The sequence below is a fragment of the Periophthalmus magnuspinnatus genome, chromosome 24, assembly GCF_009829125.3.
Source record: "Periophthalmus magnuspinnatus isolate fPerMag1 chromosome 24, fPerMag1.2.pri, whole genome shotgun sequence".
Taxonomy (NCBI): Eukaryota; Metazoa; Chordata; class Actinopteri; order Gobiiformes; family Gobiidae; genus Periophthalmus; species Periophthalmus magnuspinnatus.
The window spans coordinates 23,094,319-23,112,884 of NC_047149.1; the positions used below are offsets into that span (position 1 = coordinate 23,094,319).

The 18,566-nt window shown below is 37.6% G+C and overlaps 1 protein-coding gene across 1 annotated transcript in view; it reads left to right on the top strand.

The window, feature by feature from the left end:
* Window positions 1-17,248, top strand: part of opn8b (opsin 8, group member b) — a 71,091-nt gene extending 53,843 nt beyond the window's left edge. The window contains exons 3-4 of the mRNA XM_055232051.1: window positions 14,940-15,268; window positions 16,870-17,248. Of these exons, the coding sequence (XP_055088026.1) occupies window positions 14,940-15,268; window positions 16,870-17,226 (686 nt within the window). The 3' untranslated portion in view covers window positions 17,227-17,248. The remainder of the gene's footprint in view (window positions 1-14,939; window positions 15,269-16,869) is intronic.
* Window positions 17,249-18,566: the final 1,318 nt, after the last annotated feature.

Below are 18,566 nucleotides of genomic sequence, written 5' to 3' on the forward strand. Positions count from 1 at the left end.
AGGTACTATTTCACCAAACAAATTAATAATTAGAAAAATATGAAAAACTGTCACATGCACTCAAACTTATCTCCATATATTTACATTACATTAGGATATACAAGAGCACAAACGCACTGTGGGAGATTAAAGCCTGAATAATACGTAGAATACTAAACCTTCAGTGTCAGGACTTTCTGTTTGAATCTATTAAAGGCTCAGTAATAATATTAGAGTGACTTCGGGCAACAGTTGCAGGAGGTGACATGGGTTGCCCTTTTGCCACAGGTCTGACTAGGTCGTTTTTTTCCTCATAAATTCACCGCACACTGTTGTTGTATCCTTGGGCAAGACACTCCACGTGGTGTCTGACATAACGACTTGTTAAATAATAACGCAATTGATTTTATTTGGAGCAGTCACAGCAAAATGACTTCACAGAACTAGTGTGGAATATTGCCCAAAGTTTGAACATAAGATAAGTAATAAACAATTAAATACTAATTAGTATGGAAGCCCATTTTTGCCAGTAAGTAAAAAAATAAAAGCCTCAAAGGAAGAGTAATTAAGAGTTTAAAAGTCATAATTATGAGTTTATATGTCATAATTACAAGCTTAAATGTCATAATTAGGAGTTTAAATGTCATAATTAGGAGTTTAAATGACATAATTATGAGTTAAAGTTATAAACACGAGTTTGAATGTCATAATTATGAGTTTTAAAGACATAATTAAGAGAATAAAAGTCATAATTAAGAGTTTAAATGCCATAATTATGAGTTTAAATGTCATAATTACAAGTTTAAATGTCATAATTATGAGTTTAAATGTCATAATTACAAGTTTAAACATCATAATAACAAGTTTAAAAGTAATAATTTTCTAAGTCAACTCTGAACCTGCCATCGCCATGCAAGCGCACAGACTGGTACGACCATTTTCCTGGAGAAGCCGTGTACACATCCCCTTCAATGAAAAATGAGTAGTTATTTCACTGATTCACGTCACACTGTATCACCGTGATTTGCTCTAAGCCCTGACTGCATCATTGAGCCTAAGTGCTCCGTGTCAAGTGCCCAGTGAACCATCGTTTTCCGACCGGGGCCAGTGGAGCGGGTGCACTGCAGAGCCAAAGGACTCTGGGCGTGAGACACAGCGGTCAGAGAGAGCGATGGTCACTGTCTGAGATCTGCTGTGTCTCTACTTTGACAATGTCTAAATCCAGGCTCCAAACGGTTCTGTTTAGCTGTGCATATGACTGGAAGATTGTTATTCTGCACTCTTTATGCATTATTTATGTTTTGATTTGTTGTATTGTGATTTTAATGTCTATTTTATTCTGCAAAGGACTTTGAATTACTTTGTGTACAAATCGCTGTGAAGAGGGCTTTGCTGCTTCATTCACAGCTCGAACAGACAGCGGAACTTTGAATAACATAGATAAACACTTCACACATGGTCATTCATATGGGATTTGTGTGTATATCTCTCTCTTTTTATCTTTTTATAACATTCACAAGTTTACGACTGAACTGAGCGAAGTGTAAAGGTGCGTGTCCTGAAGTCCTGCTGGATGTATACACAGCTTCTCCCGGAAAATGCTCGTACCAACCTGTGTGTTTACATGAGGTCAGGTTCAGACTCGACTTTAAAAACTTCTAATTACAACTTCCAAGTTATTAATAGGGATTCCATAAATTAGCATCAGTGTTGTCATGATACTGAAATGTCAAACTTGATTTTTATACTAAGGAATAGACTCGATAGACTCTGATTCTGTTACCACAATGATAAAAAAAACAGTCTTTTATTCTCATTTTAAATACTTTTGACAACCCTATTTAGTCCACAAAAGACTGTTAAAATGCACTGTCCCAAACTGACCTGTAATCCTAATATCCCATGTCCTCCTAGGAATTTTTAAATACATGCAGGAGAATTGGACTATTTGGTAAACTGAAACATAAAGTGACAACCGAATGAAAGAAACCAATGTTTTTCAGAACATATTTACACAGATGGCATTTTTATTCACTTAACCTGTTAACTATTTAACCAGGAATGTCCCACACGGAAAATGAGACTCAATAGAGGGCAGGAATTTAAAGTGGGACCTGACACTAAATCAACTCGTGTTTGCTACGAAACTGGGGACATTATGTTTTAGAGTTGTCTACTGTTCAGAGGGTTTTTGTTTTGCAATTTTGGTACAAACTAAGTTCATTTGCAGCTAAAAATCTAAGCCTGAGGATGAGAAAGGGGGTCATTTATGGGCCTTAAAGGTGCTGTACCTGATTTTTAAGGTCTTAACAGAACTAGCTCATTTTGTAGTGGTCCAGAGTTACTCCTCGCTCACCTTATGCATTCTGAGCATCCTAATTATTCACCACAATGACTTTATAAGCTCTTTTCACAACTCTCAGAGACCAGTGCAGCGTTTTGCTGTGACAGTAAAACTAACAACAACTACCATGCTAATGCTCACCTCCTTATTATAGGACAATAAAACGCTTTCAAATTAGAGGCAGTACACGGCGGACATATTTTAACCCCAAGAGCTGCTTATACGATCTGTCTGTACTGGGGCGAGACCAGTTTTATTCAAATACATGGGGAAAAATAGGGTACTGTGCCTTTAAGCAAAGCGCTGGACCATGACAAAAAACAGAGGCCTATTGCATTTTTTGCTCATATTGATAAATCATGATTGGTTTTATTTAATTTTGTCTTATTTCATTACTTTGGATTTGAATTTCCTGAGCATAAATAATACAGACTTGTGGTTTTATTTGTCACTCAACTCTTAACTAACTTGGTTTTATTCGTACAAATATGAGTCTGAACCACAGGCTTTTACTGACCAAGGACTGGCTGTTGACCTCATAACTAAAAAGATCCAATTTGAAATAAGTGAATCTCAATATCTTTTGGTGTTTCACAAAAAAATATAATCAGAATTTTTAAGTTCTGAAACATCCCTGACAAGAAGTAACATCTAAGCCCAATAATCAGCACTACGTAACTTTTCTGGTGAAGACGGCCAGCTGCTTGTCATGGAGATGTTATTACTTTGCCTGAACTGCTCCACAGCAAGACACTTGACTTATTTATAGCATTTATTCAAAATACAATGGAAAAACATGCATTCTTACTGTAAGCAGGTTCGCCTCTCCACAGATCTCACATGTAAACTGACCTTGAGAGACACCTACTTGACTCCAGGAGGATACTGTCCATATGTCTGTGTGTCCCTCAGTCGTCAAAGTCTGATCTGTAGTAAAAGCCAAAGTTAAATCTGTCAACTGGACAAAAAGTTGTACATCCAAGACGCTTCTTCAGTTCTGGTCCAATTGCTGATGGACCGTCTCGCTCTGTTGTTCTCTTTGTTTCCTTTGTTTGTTTTGGGTTGAGGGATGACGTTACAGATCAGACGCCATACCCAAAGCAAACAAAGGAAATAAAGAGAACAATAAAGCGAGACAGTAGGGCCATTAAAGATTGAGTGGAGGCCATTAACCCTTTAGCGTCGGATGCTCTCGCCGCCGATAGACTCGCGGTTGCGGACGTTCCATCACCGTAACTCCGCAACCGAATGTGCTTCATGTAAATTCAAACGGCGTCTCAAAGCAGAGGCATGGGGCGATTTAAATATGTCACTGTCATTACGGTAATGTGCTTACGTCGCCATCGAAGACGACCAATCAGAGCGCAGGGGCCGCCAGGATTCTACCAGTCAGTTATTTGATGCGTCAAAGGAAAAATAAGGATGGATAGAGGTGTAAAACAGAGGAAGTTGTGTGAAAAAAAGGCAAAAGTACATGCTGATACTTCCTCAACGAAACGTCTTCACTCCTTCACAACGTTTTGTCCAGTTGGCAGATTTAACTTTGAAACTGTCTTTTCCTATGAATCCTGTAGACGATTTCAAACAGAGTGAAAAGTGAACTTCAGCGCGACACCAGAAAAGTTACATAGTGTAGCTTTAGGTCGTCATACTGCGTGACACAACCCCAACACCTAAGAACGGAACATCCCCACCTACAAGCTTCAGTGGACATGTTAAACTCAAAAGTCCCTGACAGCTCGATTAGACAAAAAAACAATGCACTCAGAAAATATTTGAACTCCACTGCAGTCACAAAACTAAACAAAGCACATCTGAAGACTAGAGGCTGGTACAAGCTGAAAAGAGCAACGTTTGACCTTATGAGTCAAGTCAGATGTTGTGTTTTATGGGAAAGTTGTCAGCAGTGTCTAAATTCAAAACTTTTGCAGCTGTGAGGGATTACATAAACTAATATGATTGAGCTGTGATGTCGTGTTGGTGTAGTGTTGTCACGATATTTCAATACCTCAGTGATAATAAAAACACTCTTTCTTTGGACAATAGAATGTGATTTTCAACATTAAATGGTAAGACTTTTTTATGTTCCCTGTGTAATCCCTCAGTCGTCCACTAGGTTCCATAGCGGTCCATCAGTGTATTCTAGTCTATGTGTCTTATACTTCTTCCAAAACAGCTCAAGATCAGTCTAAAGCTTCAGGAAAGGTTCATTTCTGTCCCATGAATGTGACTTTTTAGTATCAACACTTGCTCAAATGAGTATCTAGTTTAAATACTCATTTTAGCATTGATTAGTATCTGATTTTTTATACTTTTGATAACACTCCAGCATGGATTTTCCCATGTTGTAGATAGTGTTAGACAATATTACGAAAAATAAGCATCTTGGCAAGTTTTGGATTATTATGTTTACAACAATCAGCCAGCAAAAATATGCAAAAATGTTCCTTTAAACATTGTTAAAGTTGCATTACCCCATTTTCACACCATAATTCTAGGAAGTACGTATTGTAATCTAACTTGTCCCCAGCTTTCACAAACTTGTTGGCACATTATGAGTTTTGAGCTTTAGAACTGCCTTTTCTGACCGTCAAGTGAAGCAGGAGTGCACTTTAATAATAATTCCATGGAAAAAAGACAAAACAAATTTACTATAAAGTCAGGAACCTCACCTTTAAGGAGCAAATACAGCACAAAAACTAAAACTCAACACAAAAGCTCAAAAATATCACCTCATAAGCCTACCCATGTGTGAAAGATCACATTTTGAGTTTCTATTTACGTAATATCTTTTGTGCACATCTAGGTCTTTTCATTCATGTATTTTTAGTTATACAGGGAGAGCGCAATGAGATTTTGCAGATTTTACAAATACAGAACAATACAAACAAAAACAAACAAAACATGTAACTGCATAGGTCCATTTGAAACAGGAAGCAGGTGGGAGTATAAATTTATCACCAGATTATTAATGTGCATTAGTGGCACCAATGGATCCACTTTTGCACCACCTTGAAATGTATTGCATTTTTGGGAAGCAGAATAACTAATAGCATTTTTTTTCCCCCCCATTTCAGTTTTTAGTGTGGCCAGACATTTTTTATTTTAATTTTTTTTATTTTTCATTTTATTTAATTTTTCATTCATTTTATTTATTTATTTTTTATTTAATTTAATTTTTTATTTCGTTTGTTTATTTTTTCATTTTATTTTATTTTTCATTTATGTAATTTTTCATTTATGTAATTTAATTTATTTATTTTATGTATTTTTTTTATTTTTATTTTTATTTTTTTTCATTTATTTTATTTTCTTTATTCAGGGGAACCCAATAAAAGCATTTGGGGTCTCTTTTGTGGTCTCTTTTTTCATGTGCGCCCTATTTAAAATCATGAGATCTTATATTAAAAGTTCCTGTATCAAAGTTCAATAAACAAGTGACAGCTGCAGATTATGTTTTGAAACATAAAGTGCATAATAAATCAAATGTATTCTATATTGCTTAAACTACATGAGCACAAATCCCACATGCCACAGACTCCGACATGTAACTGAAAACCAACTGAACAGTGAAGAAGAGAAATGATTGTGCTTCTAAAAATACACGAGTGGCGACAGATAATCAATACACAGACACATATTTCTTTCAGGCTGCTTGGAGCACGAACTGAGAAACGTGTTAGCTTTAAACTGTGGAAGAAAATGTTGCAAATTATATATGTCATAAGGTCAAACGAGTGTGAGGTACAAACGGGCAAGACAAGCTGTGGGTTTAAGTTCTGCATGATTGGATCAGACTGATTTATATAAGAAGAAAAGATACAGTAATGGTAAGACACTGAGTTCCTGCAAAGTACTGACACTCTAGAGCAGGGGTCCTCAACCTTTTTTGCATCACGGACCATAATAATGTAGGTTTTATTTTCACGGATCGGAATTCTACGCGTGGCAGATAATTATGGCAAAAAAGTTCAGTGCATATTGTAAGTATTTCTTCTTTCTTTCTTGTTCACGTCTGTTTCTTTCAAAAACTCTAAAGGCTTGTCTTTTAATCCCAGGTGCTTAATGTGCTGAAGCAGTTTTGAAGGTTTCATTGCCTCGTTTGCTTTTTCCCGACATATTACGCAGAGCGGACTCGGCGCGTGAGAGTCACCTGCAGCGACAAATTCATATTTAAGTAGGTGTTGTCTGTTAAATTTCAGTTTCTTTTTCTTGAAGGTTTTTCTTGCTTGTCTGGCTCCTCATTTGGCCTTTTCCTCTTTGCAAAAAAACAAAAAAACTCTCCAAAGACTTCTGTTTTTGTCTCATTTTCACTCTTGCTTGTGGCTCTACTTTTGTGCGTCGTGTCTGATGTGTTATACGTGATACGTTATCGCGGACGACAAGAGCAGATCGAGCACAGATATAGTAAACTCGCCGTTATATCGAATGGATTTCTGTGGCGATTTCCTCTCAGGATTTTCATTATATATCTACGGACGAGCTTATTAACGTGTCATGAGGGACGGGCAAAAGTTACGTCAGAGAAGATGCGGTCGCTGATAAATTATTGACCGTTTTGTGCGGCCCGGTGGTTGGGGATCACTGCTCTAGAGTATAAACTGTGGTAGTGTATAGTTATAGTATTTTTGCAATGTTAACGTTAGCTAAATTTATATTCCTCTTATTTGGAAGTTGATTAAAATGAATTAAAATGTGTAGACACAGCCTTGATATAAAAATTTAAAACATAGAAATGCGAGGAAGCTAGTCACCATTTGAGGGACAAATTATCAAAATATTGTGTTGATTTGAAGATATAAAAATCTGAATATCAAGTATATCGTGTAGATTAAAAAGGTCTCCAAAAAGAAGGGATTAAAGCCACAGTGTGTAGCTTTTTGGTCAAGAAATAGACTGTTTTGGGTTTTTTTTCCTTTTGGTTGTTGTCTTACTTAAAATCACATAACAACCTGCGTCCTTACTGTGAGCGGGCTTGCTTTTCCACAAACCTGACTCTTGTCTGGCCTGGAGGAGGGATTTCTCCTGCTTGTTTCCATGGAGATGTTCTTCGTTTGGCTATAATCTTTCACATTATGACACAAAACTTATCAAACTTCATGGAAAATGTTTAAAAGTATGGTTTTAACTTTTCCATGGAATCACGCAGGTGACGTTCCACCTCCAGAAAGTTACATAATGTAGCTTTAAGCATTTTGTCACTTAATTTTGTTCAACAGAAACGACTGAATCAATATTATTACTATTTTTTTCTGGCTGTTTTTATTTATTTATTTATTTACTTATGTATTTATTTATTTACTTATTTATTTATTTACTTATTTATTTATTTATTTACTTATTATTTATTTATTTACTTATTATTTATTTATTTATTTATTTACTTATTTGCTTATTTATGTATTTACTTATTTATTTATTTTATATATTTAATAAACCCTCAGCCTTTTAAAACAATAATAAAAAATACTTTTACTTTTCAGTCCGGTTCAAAAATGCAGTGGAGTAGAAAGTACAAATACCTGCTGTCAAATATAGTGAAATAAAAGTAAAAGTATACCTTGACCAGATACCTAAAATTAGTACTTAGGTATAGTACTTCATTACATTCCACCACTGCCTTTAAATGTATAGTATCCATGTTTATAGATGAAATAAATTTGTAAATAAAATCAGTTTTAATATATCAGGATATATAATATATAAGATATCAGGAAATATGAGGTTTTCTTGTATCACTCTATTAAAAAACACACAAAAAATAAGTAAAGTAATAATAATAATAGTAATAATAATACTAATAATAATATAAATACTAATAATAATACTAATAATAATATAAATACTAATAATAATACAAATACTACTACTACTAATAATAATAATGGTACTGGTAAAACTTGTTTGACTCAGACTCCACTGTCGGCTTTTCTTCTTACACTTGAATAAACTTGATATTGAAATAAGTTTACGATCAGTATTCAGCCAGAGGTCCATCCTAATCCCTGCTGCTTTGTGCGATGTTTCAGTGCAGTGCTTTAATTATGACCGACTCGCTCAAAGGCGCCTCCCAGCCCTCTGTGGAGCGTGAACCGCCCTCCGGCTCTCTCTCAGTGCTCCGTTTCCTTCAATAGATCGTTTGTGTTACAGTCGAACCCATGCACTGTTCTGAAACGATGCGTCACCGGCTTTAGGACCAAAACCTCACATTATCGATTTAGATTAGCGCTGTGGCGTTCACGAGTCGATGCTATTGAGCGGTTCCTTGCTGCGAACGGCTGGAACTGTCAGTTATGTAAATGAACGAAAAAATGTTATCCTTTTTATGTCAAATTTTTATACTGATTAACCCTGAACCATCAGAAGAATTAACACAGAAGCAGAGCAATGGCATCATAATAACAGCTACATTTTTTTGTTTTTTTCATTGTAGTGCAGTGTTTTATTTAGATAATTCGTAATTTCAAAGGTAAATGTTCTCCCACTCTCAGTTTGAACCATTTTAAACACATCTGAGCCTTGGTTGTTTCTCTTTCAGTGATTATTTTGTAGTTAAAATGAGCTTCTGTCATATAAATCTCGTTATCTCGTCATAAAAACAGTCTCATGGACACTTTATATTTGTACCATTGACACTTTAGAACAGGGGGGTCAAACTCATTTTCACAGAGACATCAACAAAATCATTGCTCTCAAAGGGCCAGATAAATGTAACTAAATGTAAGCAAATCTAATGTAAAATAAATCTAACTACTTTTTAATCTTGTTAATTAACCGCTTCTATATTTACTACTTATTCAAGTTACAAATATTGCATATGGATTTGGATAGATATGAAAAAACGGCTGTGTAACTGTGTATCTCCTGGTAAACTGATATTTTAAGTCCTTTACCTTTTAATTTACTTGGTCGCGGGCCATGTAAAATGACGTCACGGGCCACATTTAGCCCACGGGCTTTGAGTTTGACACGTGTGCTTTAGAATATTTGCACTAAATTGGACACTTTACAACACTGGTCACCTTAATAAGCCATGTTTGTTTGCTTTATAATGTTGTATATATCTACCTCTAAGTATTTTATTTTCTTCTTCTTCTTTTTTAACTTTATCCATGCCTTTATTTGTGCTTATTCAGTGTTTTTATGTTGCACTTTATCACCAAAGAGAGTCCCGAGTTTGTGAGCTGTGTTCACTGACAATGGCAATAAAAAGTCTTCTGATCTGATTCTGATAAATACACAGTAAAAGAGCCAGGCTTTTGAACGGCTCTTTGAAATAAACAAAACCCAAAGATTCGGATCCGCTAAAAGAGACGAAAGTCCCATCACTAGACCATCGCTAACTCAGATTTGTCACAGTCCAATGAGATTCATCTGATAAATTTATTTTAAAAGATGATTTTTTCAGACGGAGGTTTAGTTTGTTTTCATACCGGACACTTTGGACTTTTCACCAACGCTCTTCCTCAGAGTGGTCACCTAATGTTGCTGTTAATAATGGGACTTTCGGCTCTTTTATGGGACCATTTAAAAGAGCCGCTCAAAAGACTGACTTGTTTACTCTTTACTTATACGACAGAAGCCAATGTGAGAGCTCATTTTAACGACAAAATAGTCACAGAAAGAACTGACCAAGGCTTAAATGTGTTTAAAATGAAGAGTGGGAATGTGTTTACCTTTTCAAATGATGTATAATCGTTAGAAAACATTGCACAAGAATAATAACAACTGTTATTATGATCTAAAATATGTTTTTTGTGCACAAAGTTGTCACTCGTGTCATCTGCTCTGCTTCTGTTATGATTCTTGTGTTGGTTCAGCGTAAATCTGGAAAAAAAATTGTTAAAAAATTTGAAAGAAAAAGATTTAGTTCTTTTCAAAAATGAGATCCAACAGCTGACGTTAAGGAACCGTTCAAAAGAGCCGACTCTTTCACAAAAGTCACATCAGTTTATCAATGTGTCGTTCAGTGTATGACCCATGGGAAAATTATTTTTTATGGTCTGTATTTATGGTTTGTACCTTTTGTTTTAAATAGAAGAAAATTATTTTTTCTGCAATATGATAAGATTTAAGCCAAAGAAGAAGAATCCTGAATGAATTATGAACTAAAATGATAAAGTATTTACTTACGTGTTGCATTCAGGTGTTTATTTATTGCAGCTCCACAATATTTAACCCTGGACAAACCACAGGGGCAAATATGGCTGCAGTTAATTGCTGCTACCCAAAATGAACAAACAAAAAAATGTCAAATTTAACGTTAAAAGCCCAGAGTGCCACTTCTGGCCCCTGCATAGAGACACCTAGTGGATGAATATTGAACTAAAATGAGCCAGAGCGGTAGTGGCAAGATGGCTGACCACAACTACCCCAAAAAAACTGTCTTCTCAGCAAAACAGCAGTTGGTAAAATTGTGGGGGGTTTTTTGGTAATCTTTTTAGTAATAGCTTGCAGAATGTCTAGAAATACGTTTTATATTCTTTTTGGATAAATTAGAGCCTCTGATGGGTCCAATTTGGCCCTGACCCTAAATTAGCAAAGGGTTAAAATTGAAAAAGTGGATATTTCAGTTCCCAGTGAACTTATAGCAGTAATTTAATACGTTGTTCATAACTTTCTAAAGAAGAAAATGGTTCTTGAGTTCTCCAGGGTTAATTATATTGCACATTTAGAATACTTTTTGGGGATAATTCCTCTTTATGGTTTGGTTTCAAAATTATCATGAATCGTCTATATTTACTTCAGAAATATATCGCAGGTCTGTCCGCAAATGTGTTCCGTGACAGACCTATGTGTCCGGTCAGCTGGTTTTTGGCGCTATCTTCTTTTAAACATTCTCGCTGGTTTAAGGAGGCACTCAAAATATGGAAACGTGCTCACGGGACTATGAACCGGGACGAGGGGCTTTTTTACTGTCACACACCTGGGATACTGTCCTGAAGAAGTCGACCTGCAGATGGCGCTGTCGTCCTGCCTCCACAGCGCCAAAATCAGCTGACCAGGAACGTCACGTGACCACTCTGAGGAAAACCACTAGCGAGCAGTCGAAACGGTCACGTCAGATGGATTTGCCTGATTGAAACAGAAAAAGTCGATATAAAAATCAATGTTTTATATCATGGGATTTATTGATTTCATTAGTTCATAAGTTGTTCACTGCTGTCAGATTGAAATGTTAATGAGTTAAAAGACTTGGCAGAAAATCTAATCAAAATGTTTTCACTGGGAATAAGGAAAAGTTTATCTGGTATTATCTGACCTGGAGGTGCAGCTGGAGTTACAATCCTGTTGAAATGACTCCATATGATGCCCTCAAAGAACCTGGGAAATTAAATCAGCTATCTTACATGGTTATCGAGGTTTTGAAAATAAGTATAAGCGGGAACATGGCTGCAAACCTTTTTTTTTTTATGTCAGAACATGTGTTGCCCATTATTCTCTGACTTTTCCTACTTTCATGAACGCATCATCAGAGGTTTGACTTTTAGACCGATGGAAGAGAAGCAGGTTTCACATCTGCCATGGACTGATAAAAATAAACGGATTAGGCTCGCAAACTACAGCTTTAAGTCTGATTTATTGGAATGTTAATGAGAAGTTGGGAAAAGTACGAAGAAGTCGATATTTTTAACTCAGGGATCGCAGCAACTTCTGAGCTCATAAGGAGTTGTTACATATTTCCATACTGAAAGGTTAATGATGCCTCTAACCTGCAGACGGATCCTCTGGGGTTGAGTTCTGTTTATATCTAATCTTGTGGTCGTCATGTGCTATATTAAGTCATTGATTTTGTACTGGGCCAGTTCACTACAGTAAAAATAAGCCCTGTCCACACTGTATATTTCACGTGAATCTGATGGGGTCAGTGTGACTCTGAAGTGCTGTACGTTTGCAATTTGTTTTCTCCCCGACAAAACCCACAATGTCGATGAAACGTTCTGCACCGACAAAGACGCCTACGAAGGTTTGAACTTTGAGAGAGTTTAAACGAGAGAGAAATGTGAGAAAATGTTAATGCCTGTGTGAGAAAAGTGTATAAAGTGTGATAAACATAGAATAATTGTAAAAAATAAAGCTGATACTTCGTGGGTTATTTTTAGAACATAACCCCTGCAAAAAACGAGGGACCACTGTATTCATATTTAAGATAAGGAAATATAAAATTCTTCATGTTTCGTCTGTTTCTTTTGTCTATAAAAAAACATTTTCGCTGCAGTGACCAAAATGTGCAAATGGTGCAATACCTTTTTACAACAACAGGGGGAGCTTATGGCTAAACTGTGTAGGAAAGGCAAAACAAAAACAAACAAAAAAAACAGAAAATACTTTGGAGTACGTTGAAAATGCACTTAGTTGTAGTTCTTAGTTCTCACTCTCCAATCACAGGACAACGTTATGTTTATTGCTGTTTTTTCTGTATTCATTTATCACTATTTCTTTGACTTATTTGAGAAGAAAAAAAATGGTGGATTTGGTGTTATCTTTTTTTTGCCTTAAGTGCCATGTTCAAATATTATAACATAAATAAATAATCATCATAACATTAATATTAAAAGAGAAGAGGCAGAATAAAAACCTTTCAGTCAAAGCTGAACAGAACTGTTTGAGCCTGGATTTAAACATTGTCAAAGTAGAGGCCTGTCTCACATCTTCAGGAAGAATGTTCCAGGTTTTAGCTGCAGAAACTAAAACACTGACTCTCCATGTTTAGTCCTGGTTTGGTCCTGGTTTGGTCCTGGTTTGGTCCTGGTTTGGTCCGTCTTTAGTCCGTCTTTAGTCCGTCTTTAGTCCGTCTTTAGTCCGTCTTTAGTCCGTCTTTAGTCCGTCTTTAGTCCGTCTTTAGTCCGTCTTTAGTCCGTCTTTTGACCGTCTTTTGACCGTCTTTTGACCGTCTTTTGACCGTCTTTTGTCCGTCTTTTGTCCGTCTTTTGTCCGTCTTTTGTCCGTCTTTTGTCCGTCTTTTGTCCGTCTTTTGTCCGTCTTTTGTCCGTCTTTTGTCCGTCTTTTGTCCGTCTTTTGTCCGTCTTTAGTCCGTCTTTTGTCCGTCTTTTGTCCGTCTTTTGTCCGTCTTTTGTCCGTCTTTTGTCCGTCTTTTGTCCGTCTGGATGTTCTGTTCTGTCTTAAGGCTCGTTTGGAGAGGCCAGTGATCAGGACGTTACAGTTGTCTGACCTACTGGAGACAAACACATGGATAAGTCTCTCTAAGTCTGATTTTAACAGTTGAATTTGATTTAGTTGAAGTTCACTGTAAAGCCTGCAGTTATATAAAATTTCACAGGTTCAATTTACACTTACAGCCCCCGTCTGCCCCTCACACTCACCACTGAATAAACATGTGTTTGATTTGCTCTGTTACAATGGCTGATGTGGGCACTGGACACGCTGAAGTGCCAATAGAAAATACCACTTGCAAATGTAATACTTGTTTACAGTTTTGATTACAGCGGCGTATCGTTGGCACTGTACACGGGTCAAACGAACACGCATGTAGCTCGCGCATATAAAGAACATGGGTGGTTACATCAGAGGATATGATTAACATGGAGGACCCTTAGACCCCATGATGAGAGGAGGTAATGGCCTGTACAATAACTCATTACAGACCTGTGTCTCAAAACGCTTTTAATGCATAGGAAAACAGTATAGGTCACTACTTTCCAGCATGAAGCCACTGAACGTATCTGTAATTGTGATTGTATATTAGTGTTCTCATGGTAACGAAATGTAGAATACAAGTACTGCTACTAAAACGCGCACAAATTCTGATGCAATGATCTTTAAAAATGTACAGGGTTTTTGTTAGCACTTTAAAATACAGTCCGGGACTTACCAGGACTTACGGTGGTAGTTAGTCGATACTTGACTGGTACTTACGGTGGTACTTACAGGGGTAGTTACTATGGTAATTCTGGTGGTACTTTGGCTGGTAATTAACAGTACAAACAACAGTAAGTACTACAGAAAGTACCAGTAATTACCAGCGCAACTGCCATAAGGTCTCGCTTTAAAATACTATCCGGTCTCACTGGTAACTACTACGTAATTACCAGTACAAACAGCAGTAAGTACTACAGAAAGTACCAGTACTTACTAGTGCAACTACCATAATGTCTTGCTTTAAAATATTGTCCGGTCTCTCTGTTAACTACTACAATACTTACCAGTACAAACAGCAGTAAGTACTACAGAAAGTACCAGTAATTACCAGTATATACTACAGTAAGTAATATAGATATAGATAGTACCGGTATATACTAGTCCTGACATACTAGTCTCAATATACTAGTTAAATAAATACATGAAGAACCACCTGAAAAGTTACACAGTGCAACTTTAAAGGTCCTGTATTACACATAACTGACTCTTGTGAGCTTTACATCATGTTGAAATGTTGTTACCTCCTCAAAAACAAACCTGGAGTTGTGTTTTTTTTCATGTTTGTCTCACTCATTAGTCCGTCTACACCTCCAAAGCTCAAAATGCTCTGTTCCACCTTGTGATGTCACGACGTGGTAGTTTTAAAGTTAACATCTACTTTTTCCCTTTGATTCATCTAAATCTACTCTTTATTAACATAATAAACTCACTTACTGTATTTTCCTTGTGTGCGCAGAGGAGAAGATCAGCTGGAGGAACGTGAAGCTGATGTGCGTCTTGATTTGGCTGTACGCTCTCTTATGGGCGGTGCTCCCCCTAATGGGCTGGGGGCGCTACGGTCCCGAGCCCTTTGGCCTGTCCTGCTCTCTGGCCTGGGGCGACATGAGGGAGGACGGCTTCTCGTTCGTCATCTCCATGTTCGTGTTCAACCTCCTGCTCCCCACCATCATCATCATCGGCTGCTACTTCGGGATCTCCATCAAACTTTACGCGACCTACAGGAAAGCAGGACTCAGCTATAACCGGATGCCAAATATTATCAAGCTTCATCGCAGACTGCTCATAGTAAGTAACTGGTCCACGTGTTTGCATTTATCACGGCTGACGGGTTAATGAACGGAGATAATAAGATCACCGCTTGCTTTTAATTAAAACTGTGTTGATTAAATGGAGTTTCACAGAGGTACAGGATATTACACTTTTGGCAAATCTTTGTAAACACTTTTTTTGGGGGGCTTGTCTTTAATTTTCTACACGCAGAAAGAATGAAAAAATAAACAATATATAAGATTTTGATCATAAATTCCATAAACATTACATATCTGTGCCCCCAGATACGAGGTAAACATGTTCAAATCAATGGCGTCTCATTTGTTTATCTTATAATTGGGCGTTTTGGACAATTATCTAATCAGAAAACAGAATGAGCCTTGAGTGTGTCCATCATTTGTGTTTCTAGTTTCAACGCTAAAATCCAGTTGGTTTAAACCTCAGGTCATTTTCTCACATGTTAATGCGCTCTGTGGAGTGACTAGATCTACTGTTTTTCTGTTTACTTCACCGTGCATCATCCACCCCGAACACCATGAGCCACGCGAGAGTCCGTCAGCCGATCAAACAACTTATTCCCATGACAACGAGCTTCAAGGGACGGCGCCCTGTGAAGACGCTCACGCTCGCTTCCCCTATAGCGCTGGCATTTTCTTCCACCTTTTCTTGTGTGTAAATACACCGTGAGAACTGTACACACGGAGGAGAAAAGGCTTTTGAAATGACACGCAGACAGACCAAGGTTCACCTGCGAAGTCACTGATATAAAGTTGATCTAAACTGCTTCATCAGGCGAATGTATCAAACGGCAGCTCTGCAGATCCCATTCATACAAATATATGTGATCTGAGTGTTTTTTTTCCCCAATTCCAAGCACTTTTACTGTCACAGCAGACTTTGTAGGTTGGCCCAAGACATGGACACCTGTTTCAAGCACTTTTTAATGCAGCGGCAGTGTGAAAACGACCTAAACGGACTCTCTCTGGTCTGAATCCTCATGAATCAGTGTCAGTGCGGGCTGTTCTGGGCTTCCACATGAGGCGTGTTTGTCCATATATACCGTGTCTTCTATCTGCAGGTTTAGGCGCTGGCAACCAAGGTTCAGTTGTGATTGTAGTACATTTTTTACAGGCTGCATACAGTTGCTTTAAAGAGCTCATACCACGCCAATTTCTAGTGTTATAATGTTGTTTCCGCGTCACAAAAAACAGACCTGGAGTTGTGTTTTGTTTCATTCACACATGTTTAAACACACAAACAAACCTGCATATTTGAGCTGAGTTCATTTCTCAAACAGAAAACACTGTGTTCCACCTTGTGATGTCATCATGTGGTGGTACAGGAAGTGCTCCACTGTGTTTTTAAACTCCATGAACCTTCACTGGAATAATTTGGATAATGTTTGGATAATCTCTACTGAACTAAAGGTAAAACGTAGCTGTTAACTTCAAAACTACCACTAAGACTAATAATAAAGTGCGTGAATGAAACAAAACACAACTCCAGGTCAGTTTTTTGAGGAGGTAACACAATTATAGCATGACTCAAAGCTCACAAGAGTCAATTTTGTGTAATACAGGCCCTTTAACTTACCTCCATGTCTTACCTGTTTGCAGATCGCCATCCTCATGAGCGTCAGCTTCATCGGCTGCTGGACTCCCTACGGCCTGGTCAGTCTGTGGTCCATCTTCAGAGGAAGTAAATCCATTCCCCCCGAGATCAGCCTCCTGCCCTGTATGTTTGCCAAGTCCTCCACTGTTTACAACCCACTTATCTACTATTTCTTCAGCCGAAGCTTCAAATCCGAGGTCAACAAACTGTGCTTTTCGTGGCGTCTACCCAAACTGTGCCACATGTCAAACTCCATCAACGATACCACTATTTACGTACTTGGGAATGATGGGAAATCCAGAGAGGTGAGACCTACTTTACCGGAGTCGACAGAGACGATAATGGCGACGACGATTGGCTGAAGCAGAACTCAAGGACTGGTGAACTTTCTGAGTGAAAAACACAAATATACAGTATATTGAATAAAAACGAGCACTGTGAATGGTCTAGAGAGGCGCTACAACTTAAAGAGGAGGTATTATGCATTTACCTGGCATTTAGTTAGAATCTGATGCATGGAGATTATTTATTTTACATTTTAATCTAATTTAAATTGCAATATTGATATAACTGTGGAAAAGTGAATGAATGAAATACAGAATCGTGAGCTATGGAGGGTATGTGTAAACAATAAATATGACTAAAACATGCATGAACCACTCAAAATATAACTTTAAATGGGTTCACGGTGAGGAAAAACTATTAAAACATGGTTAAAAGCTCTGGAAAATTGAACTTGCATAATATGTCTCCTTTAAGTTTGGTACAGAAGGATGTGGCTGCGGCTGTGGGTGGTACATAAACTGTACATGTGGCTATTTTCACAGAGTTTCTATACTTCATGTGCTGATTGTACAGAAACAGGTTATAGGAGCATTTACATATCAGAATTGGGGCTAAAATGAGACTGAACGAGGACTAAATGAGGACTACACGAGGACTACACGAGGACTATACAAGGACTAAAGGAGGACTAAATGAGGACGAACCGAGGACTAAACGAGGACTGAACGAGGACTAAATGAGGACGAACCGAGGACTGAACGAGGACTAAACGAGGACTAAATGAGGACGAACCGAGGACTGAACCAGGACTGAACGAGGACTAAATGAGGACGAACCGAGGACTGAACGAGGACTAAATGAGGACTAAACGAGGACTACACAAGGACTACACGAGGACTACATGAGGACTAAATGAGGACGAACCGAGGACTGAATGAGGACTGAACGAGGACTAAACGAGGACTACACGAGGACTAAATGAGGACGAACCGAGGACTAAACAAGGACTAAACCAGAGCTAAACCAGGACTCAACCAGGAGTAAACCAGAACTAAACCAGGTCTAAACGAAGACTAAACCAAGACAAAATGAGGACAAAACAAAGACAAAACGAGGACTAAATGACGACTAAACCAAGACTAAACAAGGACTAAACCAGGATTAAATGAGGACTAAACAAGGACTAAACCAGGACTAAACAAGGACAAAACCAGGACTAAATTAGGACAAAACAAGGACTAAACAAGGACTAAATGAGGAAAGAACAATGAAAAAACAAGGACTAAATGAGGACTAAATGAGGACCAAACCAGGACTAAATGAGGACTAAACCAGGCTCAAACTAGGACCAGACCAGGACAAGTGAGAAGGCCTCTTTAAACTTTTTTTTTTTTTTTTACAAAGAGTTTCACTGTGA